The following is an 11,887-nucleotide window of genomic DNA, read 5'->3' as shown; positions in this document are numbered from 1 at the left end:
CTCGGATCTCAACTGGGACATGATACCATCCCTGGGGTAGGGCCCTAGGACACCACTGGAGCCCTGATATTGGTGGACTGTACCAAAGCACTGCTGCACCTCTTTCCTAAACATCACTAACATCCCGTTTCAAAAGTTCTGACTTTGCAATATTGCAACGAGCCAGTGAAAGATGCTGACAGTGTATAGCAAACTTGCAGCCACGGCTGGCTTGGGTGACACCACCTTTCTGAGTTGCCCCAGGCCTCACCCTCTTCTAGAGATGGCTCTGCCTGCCCCCTCCAGCCCCACTGGATGACCCCTTCTGGGCCCTTGTCGTATCCTGGGTTTTCCCCATCATAGCAGTTGCTACATTACAATACCATCACCTGTTTGATTGGCATAGCACTTCTCAGATTTTAGTAGGCAGACAACTCACCTGGATCCTGTTAAAATGCAGATTTCAATTTAGGATGTTGGAAAGGCCAGATAATCTATTTTTCTAACCAGCTGCCTGGGGATACCCATGTGACTGGTCCGTGGATCATATTGGAGTAGCAAAGACCAATTGTTCTGAACTTTGGCTACACATTAGAATCACTTGGCAGCATTTAAAAAATACCATTGCCCAGGCCCCACTTGAGCCCAGTTGTATCAGAGTCTCTTGGAGCAGCGCCAGGGTATCAGGGATTTTTAGACACTTCCTAGGTGATTCTAGATTACAGCCAGAGCACAGGAGCCCTGAGACTGGCTATGGGCTCCATGGGGGCTGGCATCCATCTGCCTCGCTCTCCGCTGTTTTCTAGCTCCAAGTCCAGTGCCTGACCCTGGCAGGGATCAGCAGGTGGGGCTTGTGGTTGACCTTGCATAGACACTTAGCTTCTATTTTTCTCGTTCAGAGCTGGCCCCTGCCAACATAGTGTGCTGAGCAGGCAAGAGTCAGCCCATTTCTGATTAGGTGGATTTAGGAGGCTGTTGCACTTGGACTGTGGTGTGGCTTCTTTACTTGTGTTGACTCAGTCCTGCAACTGATTAGTGTCACAAGAGGAGGATACCTTCCTCCAAGAAGTCTTCCCCGCCCCTCTACTCCTTCCCAAGGCTGCTGCCAGTGTCCTGTCTGGAGCCAGCATCTCTCACAGAGTGTATTTGAGCCTCAGAATCCTTTTCAACACAGAGAAGCTCACCCAGCAGAGTGCTCTCCTCCATTCTTCCTCTCTACTTCCTGGACAGGTCTCTACCACAGCCCTCAAAGGGCTGCATTTAATTACTTTGGGGGTGCATTTTTTTCTTCTAGATGGGAAGCCCTTCAATGACAAGGATAGTATCATGTTCATTTTTGTATCTCCCATGTCTGGCACAATGGGTTGCTGAATGAATGAATGAATGAATGAATGAATGAATGAATGAATGGCAGTACCCAGCAAGGGGACTCCCAGAGAGGACAAGGGGGTCCTTGCAGTGGCATGCCAAGAATGCTCTGAATTGCTGCAGGGTTGGGGAGAGGGTGGCACCTCTGTTTTGGTGACTTGGTGTCCTGGGGGTTGCCTGGTGGTCTTTACCCATCCATTGAGCCAGGTTGGGGGTTGACTTTAGTTACTGGCTCCTCATCTTTGTCTTCTCAGAGCTGTGAGCACTGCCACCTGCTCACCCACTCTCCCTGGCCCCAGAGCACAGTCCATGCTGGTGGGAGTGTGACAACTGGCCGCCCAGCAACAATTCAGGAAGATGAGTGCCTGCGGGAGGAAGGCCCTGACCCTGCTGAGCAGCGTCTTTGCTGTCTGTGGCCTGGGCCTCCTGGGTATCGCAGTCAGCACCGACTACTGGCTGTACCTGGAGGAGGGTGTGATTGTACCCCAGAACCAGAGCACCGAGATCAAGATGTCCCTGCACTCAGGCCTCTGGCGGGTCTGCTTCCTTGCAGGTAAAGGTGCCCAGGGTTGGGGACAGCCCTGCCCCCTGACATCACCTGCCCCAAGAGGTCCCTCCCTGGGAAGAGATGGCCAAGAGATGCTGGAAGGAGACTGTTCACCACGGATGATCCCTATATATGAGCACCATCCCTATATGTGGTGCTTCCTGCAGTGACTGGGACCCTGTTCCAAACTCAAGTCCTGATTCTCAATGTCCATTTGAGCCAGTCTTTTCACCTCCCAGGTCTTGCTTCCTGAAAGATGAATGTAACTATGCCTTCCCCACACTCTGCTCCCAGGACTGGATGCGAATGACACTGCACAGATCTCAAATGTTCATGCACGCCTTAGCTCATTGAAGTATTGATCCCATATAATCCTCCCAACAATACTGCAAGACAGGACTTGTTATTTCCACTTTGCAAATGCAGAAATGAAGATTCAAAGAGGTTAAGTCTCCTTAACTCAGCTTCCTTGCATCCACTAGTTTATAGAATAGAAAATACTTGGTAGTTTCTCTGTTCCTCCATAAAATGGCACAGAGGAAATGCATGAGCAGGTCCCTCCAGCTTCTGCTGCATGGTAGAGGTTTTGACCCCACTTATCTGGACCTGCCTTTTTACTCACTAGGGCTTCTCTGTAACCCTTCAAGTTACCACTCCAAGAATTCTATCCTTTATCCCTTTATCATGGCCCAAGACTAGCCTGCACAAGAAAAGCATCTCCAAGTCATACAAGACTAGCTGCAAGCCTGGGCTGGCCTGGATTGCCACAGTGTGGTCACTGGGCTTTTCTTGGTAGGGACCTGTAACTTATGTGTGCATTGAGAAGACACAGAGTTTGGCTCTCCCAGCCTTTTTCCTCCCAGCTTGATAGTACAGCTTTGGGGGTTGGAGTGGGTATTGGTTCCCACCAGTATTTAGCAGGAAAGATACCTCAAGTTGTTGAGTCTGCCATGGGAATGGCATCCAACTCTGACTTCTTCTGCCCCAGACTGCGTGGCATTGGTCTGTGCTTAAATCTGGAGTTTGAAGTCACTAGGATCTGGTTTCCAGGGTGGTTGACAAGGCTTTTGGAGTTCTGCTCCATGACACCCACACTGGACAATCTAAGTCAGCTATGCACCATTGTCAGCCCCATCTGGCCAAACGCAGTGAGATGGCACCAGTTGTTCACTCAGCATGGAGAGTTTGCAACACCAACCTCTTTTCATGTGACTCTTGGTGCTTGGGTCCATCCTCACACAGGTGCTTCTCCAGGAAGGTTGCCATGTCAGGACATGCCTCTACCCCTGCTGTGGGCTATGAGCCAGGGACAGGACCCCCATAGGGTTTGGATCCAGCTCAGGTGCAAAGACACAGCAGGTCAAAGATGCTAAAAACACTTGGAAATACCATTTGAATGAACTAACTTCAAATCCATGTTCAAGAAGGACCTGGAAATGTGATTCTTGTCTCCACAGGTGAGGAGCGGGGGCGTTGCTTCACCATAGAATATGTGATGCCCATGAACACCCAGCTGACATCCGAGTCCACGGTCAATGTTCTGAGTAAGTGCCTTGAGTCTGGCAACCTGGGCCACTGGCTGGACAGAGAGGAGCAGGGCAGAGGGAAGAGTCAGGGTGCCAGCATATTTCTCAAGAGGAATGCCCTTAGACTCCACTGAGTATGCTGACCTGAGTTCACTACAGCTTAGTTTTCCAGTAGTGAAAACAGGTTGCTGGAGTCTCCCAGTCTACTGACCCAGGCATCAATCAGGGAACTGAGCTCTCTGGATCCCAGGGAGCCTGACTTTATGGCCTTGACCTCAACAGAGTCAGTTCTGCCCCCAGTATGAACTTGCAATATTGCAATGCAATTCTGTTACTAATCGCCTGGAGTTAACAGAGACTCCACAGGTTTAAGGTCTCAGCCCCTAGCATGACTACCCTTATTTCAGATGTCCCTGGCCTCCTGCACTTCTGACCAATTAGCTCCAAATATGGGAGCTCCTGTAACTCCGTCAGGTTCAATAATTTGCAAAAATGACTCACAGAACTCAGGAAAGTGCTATACTTACCATTCCAATTTTATTACAAAGGACACAAATCAGGACCAGCCAGATGAAGAGACACACAGGGCAAGGTCTGGGGGTGGGTCCTGAATGTGGAGCTTCAGAGTCTTCTCTCCATGGAATCAGGTTGTGTCACCATCTTCACACACTGATGCATTCATCAACCAGGAAGCTCAACTGAGCTTTGGTGTCCACAGTTTTTATTGGGTTTCATTACGTAGGCATGATTGAGTACATTATTGATCATGTAACTGAACTCACCCTCCAGCCCCTTACCTTCCCTAGAGGCCAGACTGATATCACCTGGCTCAAAACCCCAATCTTCTAATCCCGTGGTTGGTGTTTCTGGCCCCCATCCTGAGTCACCTGGTTAGCAAAAACTCAGGTGTGGTTGAGAGACCTACTGTGAATAATGGAGACACTCCTATCCTTGGAAAATTCTAAGAATTTAGAGGTTATCTCTCAGGAACCAGGGACAAAGACTAGCCCCAACAGAACTGCTACCCAAGTAATTACAAGTTGAAGAAAACAGGCTGTAACTGTCCCCTGCACCATTCGGAGCAACCCCTTGCCCAAGGAAATGGTGAATCTGCCTGGAAGAGGAAGCAAGATGGAATGACCTGGCCCTTCCACAGCTGCCGTATTTGCAGGCAGTATGGACTCCATATTGGCAGACAGTGTAGACCTCCAGGAGGGTAGTAGCTTATACCTGGGGGAAAGGACAGAGGCCCTGAAGATGCTGACACTTGAAGTCAGACCTTCCAGGCCCACCTCAGGGACAAAAGTCTTGCTAATAATGGGAGATCCCCAGGCCACCTGATAGGGGTAGAGTCTGGGGAATCCCTGCAGGGGTGGGGATTTGAGGACCTGTTGGTAGACACTGCCAGGAACGCTCAACTCGCAATGATGAGGAATGAGTCAGGCCTGGAGACTAACAGGCTGCCCTTTTGTCCCGTTAATTAGAGATGATCCGCTCAGCCACACCATTCCCTCTGGTCAGCCTCTTCTTCATGTTCATTGGGTTTATCCTGAGCAACATTGGACACATCCGTCCCCACCGGACAATACTGGCCTTTGTCTCTGGCATCTTCTTTATCCTCTCAGGTAAGTTGTGTTGTTTTCTTTTCTCGCACCCTGAATTTTTTTTCTTTTTTTTGGAGAGAGTCTTGCTCTGGCACCCATGCTGAAGTGCAGTGGCACGATCTTGGCTCACTGCAACCTCCACCTCCTGAATTCAAGCAATTCTCCTTCCTCAGCTTCCCAAGTAGCTGAGATTACAGGTGCCTGCCATCACACCTGGCTAATTTTTGTATTTTTGGTAAATGTAGGGGTTTTCCATGTTGGCCAGGTTGATCTCAAACTTCTGAGCTCAAGCAATCCAACTGCCCTGGCCTTCCAAAGTTCTGGGATTACAGGCATGAGCCACCATGCCCGGCAACCCTGGACTTTTGCTGTTTAACTCCCAAATGACTCCGCATTGGGAACTCCTGGAATTAGGGCAGGCTGAGTCAGTCATCCAGACAGAATTAAGTCAGAGCTGGAGGAAACATCTGAGGACCCTGGGCCCATTATTACCTTCCAGAAGAGCAACAGAGGCTCCACAGGAGGGGTGACTGCACAGGCTTCCCTCAGGCAAATCTAGGATTGGAACCCAGGGTTCCTTCCTCACTCCACACATCACTACCCCTAAGGACTTTTTAAATTCCCACTATCTTGAGTATTCCTGTTTTTGAAGGGGCTACGTCTTCATATTTGTGCATGAATATTAAATACAATCTGCCTTTGGAATAATGGATCCTTCACCCCCCCATCCCCCAGCTGTCCTCCCGAGACTCCTGCTGTCTCCTTCCCTCTCCAGTCACACATCACACCATAAACCCTCCTAGACCCCTTCAACATGGACTTGTCTTCCTGGACTAATGCCAGGTTGTACTTCAGTTTTCTTCTTTTTATTCATTCATGATATCTACCAGGCCTTATTCTGGCTGCTGACATCACTGCCTACAAAAAGGGCAGTGTAATGGGAGATACAAACAGTAGACAGGAGATAGGAACCCAGTGTGAATAGGACTATGAATGGTGGCCAGCAAGGACTGCAATGGGGGTCAAGACCAGTGGCTGAAACTCAGGGCAAAGATTGGTCATGGAAGACTACCAGGAGGAGGCAAGCTAAAGGATGAGTAAGCATTAGGCAAAGAAGTGAGGTTGGGGGTGGGGGTGGAAAAGTAGCCTCGAGGGAAGAGGGAAGATGAAGCATTGGGGGAACTGAGTGTAATCATAGCTCATCATGGCAGGTGCAAGGAAAACTGTAGTGAGAAGAGAGACTGGGGAAGGCATCTGAGGTCATCTTATGGATTTTGGACTTTAGGAGAAGCCTTAGATGGATTTTGAGCCAAGGGATGACACGATTGGGTTTGGATTTTAGAATGACCATGCTGGGGAATGGAGGCAGGGAGGGAAGCAAGACAGGAGGCAGGGAGACCAGGCAAGAGGCTATTCCAATAGTAGAGGTGATGGCCCAAACAGGGGGTTGATGATGCAGAAGAAAGAAATGAGAGGGTTCGAGTGACATTTGAGAGGTAAACTCAACAGAACTAGGATGAGGTTTCCAGGGAAGAGTCAAGGTGAGTGCCAATTTCTTGTTTGAGCACTGGGTGGATGGCATATCACATCATTGATTCAGGGATCACAGAGAGAAGGAGCAGATTTGGGCAGATCATGAGTTTAGTGTGGGAAATGCTGAGTTTGATGTATCCTTATGACATTTGGGAAGAGGTGTCCGGAAGGCTGCCAGAGGTCAGCGTCTGGGGCTCATGGGAGTGGCTTGGACCAAAGATAGAGATTGGAGAGCTATCAGCCTAGTGAGTGGGAAAGGAATCCATGGACATGGATGAGATTACTCATGGCTGGTGTGTAGAGTGAGAAGGGGAAAGAAAACAGTAAATAAAGGTGGACTCTTTCTCTTTTTCAAGGTGACCTGTGGAGACCTTTTCTTTTGGAGATAATGACTCGGGCCAAAGAAGTGGCTCTTGGGGCATGTAATTTAGGTGCCCCAGACTGACTGACTGGTTAGGGATCCTGGGGAGAAGATGTTTGGATGGAAAATGGATGGGTGAATAGCTTGAATAATGGATGGATGGATGGAAAGAAAGGAAAAACAGCTATTGGATACCAAGCATTCTGATTACCACCTGACTCCTAAGTAATTTTAGGATCCTTTTCCCAATATTTTCTTGTCAACGTAGCTTGGGAGCCAGGTGGCAGTCAGAAAGTCTGATGCCCAAGAGCCATTCTTTCTTTCTCCTTCCATTCATCCATCCATCCACCCACCCACCCACCCACACTTCTTTCCATCCATCTGTCCATCCATTTTTCAATCTACCCGCCAACCCATCATCCATCCATTCTTCCATCTATCAATCCATCCTTCCACCCTTCCATGCATCAACCCAACACATATTTATTGAGCACCAGCAATGTCATCAGCCCAGCCTTTCCATGGTGATATTTCCACATAGTCCAAGGGGTACAGACCTAGGGTTAAGCTTTTTATTTTTCCTTCTGTGAACTTCATGATAGCCAAAGCTATAAACAGTAGCTTTGACATACATGAGGTTTTTCAGCAGTGGGCTAAAGGATCAGAAATCTAGGATTGAGATGGGCCACATGAAGTCATTTCAATGATAACAATAAAGAGGGTTCGTTTAGGGCACCAATGATTCAAATATAAGTACTAGGAAGGTTTCAGTCACACCAATTTTCCTTTAGCATTCATCCTTCCAGATGCCCTAGTTTCATAAAATAATGTGAGTGGAATTAAACCTGAACAGCTCAAAACAGAGTAATTAATTATGTCTTGATTCAATTACAGCTACTAATTGATAGAACTGATGACTGAGGCAGTCATTTGCATGATGGCAGTAGGAGGTTGGTCCCCCCTGGCCTCCTGATTTAAAGCTTGCCAAAATCTGGACAAACTCCCTTTACCTCTCCTACCTAAAGATCTCAGACAGGCCACACCCTGTGGTCAGGTGGGTTGCATAGACCATGGGCCACATGGGGGCACTCCACAATGATAGGTGCCACCTACCATCTTGGCTGTCTCTGCCCAGGGGGCCTATTTTACCCTTCAGTTCTGTAAAAGCCACTTTCTAGCTCAGTGGTTCACAGCCCTCTTAAGAAAATGCAGTGCCAGGCACAGTGGCTCATGCCTGTAATCTCAGCACTTTGGGAGGCTGAGGCGGGCAATCACTTGAGGTTAGGAGTTCGAGACCAACCTGGCCAACATGGAGAAACGTCGTCTCTACTAAAAACACAAAATCAGCTGGGCATGGTGGCAGGCACCTGTAATCCCAGCTACTCGGGGGGCTGAGGCAGGAGAATCACTTGAACCTGGGAGGAAGAGGTTGCAGTGAACCGAGATCACAACATTGCCCTCCAGCCTGGGTGACAAGAGTGAAAATACACCTCAAAAAAAGGAAATACAGTGCCAGGTCCTCATCCTAGACCAGGTGTATCAGAATGTCCAGAGCTGGGGCTCAGGCCTGTGTGACAGATACGCACAGCAGCGTGAGAACCACTGGGCTTAGCCCATGGCTTAGGAGGGCAGCTATATAGGAGCTTCTTCCCTGAAACTATCTGCTGTCTAGTAGGTGCTGGTCTAAACAGGGTGCTCGGGAGGAAAGTTTCTGCTCTCCTTTGAACTCCACTGAGAGCATTGTTACCCCAAGGCCGGTGGCTTTGCTCCTGAATTGCAAAAGGAGGTGGGTGCCACCTCAGCAAACTTCCAGGGCCTCTGGGCTGAGCATCCCCTCTTCCCTGCTGCCCAACCAGGCCTCTCTCTCGTGGTGGGCCTGGTGCTCTACATCTCCAGCATCAACGACGAGATGCTCAACAGGACCAAGGACGCAGAGACCTACTTCAACTACAAGTATGGGTGGTCGTTTGCCTTCGCCGCCATCTCTTTCCTTTTAACGGAGGTAAAGCCCGTCACCCTAAGTAGGGATAGGCTGGGGCTGGGCGTCGCCCCACTGAGCCAGGGAGAGTGGGGAAAGGGGACATTCCACAAGCATTTTGGACCCCGGACCACCCACCCTACTTCCCTTCCTCATCCCAGAATGTGTCAGTCTTACCTTCCTGGGTCTCTTCCAGTCAGGATGTCCCCAGGGCCCTGCTCCTGTCCCCACATTCACTTCTCACCCTACTCGAGCTGTGTCCTGTGCAAACCCCAGCCAGGGGAGATGAGGCAGGCCCCAGCAGTGAGCCGTCCTCTGCTGTCTTCTCCCTGTAGAGTGCTGGGGTGATGTCTGTGTACCTGTTCATGAAGCGGTACACCGCAGAGGACATGTACAGGCCCCACCCTGGCTTCTACCGCCCTCGGCTGAGCAACTGCTCCGATTACTCAGGCCAGTTCCTACACCCAGACGCCTGGGTCAGGGGCCGCAGCCCCTCCGACATCTCCAGCGAGGCCTCCCTGCAGATGAACAGCAACTACCCCGCCTTGCTCAAGTGCCCTGACTATGACCAGATGTCCTCTTCGCCCTGCTGAGCCTCGGCCTCCCCCATCCCTGGACTTTGGGCGGCCAAACAACCCTTCCTGTTCTCTCCAGGTGACCCCTGAGCCCCAGGCCTGTGGTTGACAGGCCCAGGCCACCCATGCTTAGATGTTGTCACTTGACCCCCATCCTCTCCGTGCTTCTCCAGAAGGGCTCTAACTGCCCCAGCGTGGGTGTGGGAGTCTGGAGTCTGCGGGCAAGCTGATTGTCTGGCAACATGGGAGAAGCCCCGCCCATGTGAGTGCCAATCACAGCAGTGGCTCCAGGAAGCCAGCAGCTCCCTGCAAGCCCAGGAGAAACCGATATTCCCTCTGTATATTCTTCCTGCACCCCCAACTTCATGGCCCTAGGTCAGGGCCAGCTCTGAGACGCCAAGCTCCTTACACAGGTGCAGCTGGACTTGTGCACTTGCCAACTGGCCTGGCCATTCACGTTCAAGATCTGCACCCTCCGGCCGAAAGGTGACTCTGATACAGAGGTCTGGCTGGCTTAGACACATCAAGCTGGCAGTGTTCCTTCTGAACCCTTTCTCCCTTTTTGTCACCCATGTCCCTCCACGTGACACACCTGTCTGTGCTCTTCCCTCCCCGACACAGGCTGTGAACCTTTTCTCCTTGCCTCACACCAGAACTCAGCTGCCCTGGGCCCTGGCCCTAAGGGACTAAGAGTGGCTCTGAGGTCACACTGATGAAGTCACAAAGAGGTGTTAATGGCTGAAGATATGATAATATGTATGGCCCTTTGATAACATATTTTACAAGAGCCTTTTATGCCTTAACCCAAATAACTGATTCTGACAATGAGAATTTTAGAATTGGGCTGGTCTGAGTTCCTATTACCAGATCCTGTTTCTGGTCCTGGGGATACTGCCCCCTTACAAGGTCAGTATTTCCAGACCAAGGCCCTAAGATGGAATCTTGTAGACAGCTAACCCACCTAAGTGGAAGGTAGCCTTTGAAGAGGCTGCCTGAGAGTGGGAGCTGGATTTGATGACACCTCGTACGTCTTGAGTTCAAACAAAGGCAGACTTGGAATAATCCAGCTGCTCTCCGAAGGCTGCCTGTGAACATTTGGGGGTTGCCAATTTAATCCTAATATAGAGGAGTGTCTGCTTCCTGGGTGTAGGACAGATGTAGGCAAATCAGATTTTTCCAGAAGACCAGGCAGTTTGACACCCATTCTTCTGGTAGGAAACCGGACCTAGGGGGGGTTTAATCACCTTCTGTAAGTCCACAGAAGCCACTGCAAGCCATGCACCCCTTAGCTCTCCAAGTGTCTGCTCAGCTTAGACGTTTTTGGTTTTGAGATTTTGAGTAGCAAAACAATGCTGTGTGTCACTGTTCTGCCCGCTCTCCTCTTGCCCTCTTTAAGATGCCGTTAGGTTCTAAGAACAGAAAGCCATGATGGCGATACGTGGACTCCAGCATGTAGTCCAGAAAGCTGCACATCTGTTGTGTGCAGCCTTGGAGGGGCTGTGGGTTAGGCAGCTGGGCTGCCATAATGAACTACCACAGGCTGGATGGCTTAAAAACACACATGAATTTTCCTACAGTTCTGGGGACCAGAGTCCAAGATCAAGGTGTCAGCAGGATTGGTTTCTTCTGAGGCCTCTGTCCTTGGCTTGCAGACAGCTACCTTCCTGCTGTGTCCTCATGTGGTCTGTGTGCCTGTGTCCCCGGTGTCCCTCAGTGTGTCCAAATTCCCTCTCCTGATACAGACACCAGTCAGATTGGATTTGGGTTCATCCCCAATTAATTGGTGGTTAATTTTCATGAAATAACCTCTTTAAATGCTCTATCTCCAAATATAGTCATTCTACAAATGAATTTAGGAAAGACAGAGTTTAGCCCATAACAGGTATTTTGTTGTTGGATTCTTCCATGTGTCTCATAGCATGGTAGAGGAGAAAGATAAGAGAAGCCAGTTCTGGTCCCAATTTAGCCACTCATTCACCACGAATCCTTGAGCAACACCCTTCCACTCTGAGGGGCTTGGCCTAAATGGTTTCCAAGCCCACTCTCCTCCTACCCACCCACAACTCCAATGACTCAGCCTCCTGTGGGAGGCTCCCTGTTGCTTTTGTATGTGACTTTTCAATCCTTACCTATAAACTGATAGCAATTGTGAGGCCCCCTTCCCTCTCCACTGGCACCCTTGCAATGACTGTTGTATTCTTCAGTTACTGTTTACAGAATAATACCGGAACCATGTTCTCCCCACAACAAAGTAAAGGAATCCGTTTTTGTGCTTGGAGACAGTTAGATAGCGTTTCCAAACTGGACAATCATTTAGGTGAGCTCTACTCCAATTTTTATCAATGTAATTAGCTCTTAATTGCACTTTTCTCTCTCTAGAACACTTTCTCTGTCACTGTGCCAGGCTTGCTTTTTG

The 11,887-nt window shown here is 49.7% G+C and overlaps 1 protein-coding gene across 1 annotated transcript; it reads left to right on the top strand.

Annotated features, from left to right (window-relative positions):
• Window positions 1–1,496: 1,496 nt before the first annotated feature.
• On the top strand, window positions 1,497–10,514 carry CACNG5 (calcium voltage-gated channel auxiliary subunit gamma 5). Its single transcript, XM_008012038.3, has 5 exons — window positions 1,497–1,900; window positions 3,352–3,438; window positions 4,905–5,045; window positions 8,775–8,920; window positions 9,232–10,514. The coding sequence occupies exons 1-5, from the start codon at window positions 1,705–1,707 to the stop codon at window positions 9,487–9,489; spliced, it is 828 nt and encodes a 275-aa protein (XP_008010229.1). The 5' UTR covers window positions 1,497–1,704; the 3' UTR covers window positions 9,490–10,514.
• The last annotated feature ends 1,373 nt before the right edge of the window (window positions 10,515–11,887 follow it).

This window comes from Chlorocebus sabaeus, chromosome 16 (genome assembly GCF_047675955.1).
Source record: "Chlorocebus sabaeus isolate Y175 chromosome 16, mChlSab1.0.hap1, whole genome shotgun sequence".
Taxonomy (NCBI): Eukaryota; Metazoa; Chordata; class Mammalia; order Primates; family Cercopithecidae; genus Chlorocebus; species Chlorocebus sabaeus.
This window is presented reverse-complemented; position numbering and strand designations above follow the sequence as displayed.

Coding starts and splice junctions, on each gene's coding strand:
- CACNG5 (XM_008012038.3), top strand. CDS start 1,705: ATGAGTGCCTGCGGGAGGAAGGCCCTGACCCTGCTGAGCAGCGTCTTT. Junction 1,901..3,351: donor GCGGGTCTGCTTCCTTGCAG/GTAAAGGTGCCC, acceptor TTGTCTCCACAG/GTGAGGAGCGGGGGCGTTGC. Junction 8,921..9,231: donor TCTCTTTCCTTTTAACGGAG/GTAAAGCCCGTC, acceptor TTCTCCCTGTAG/AGTGCTGGGGTGATGTCTGT.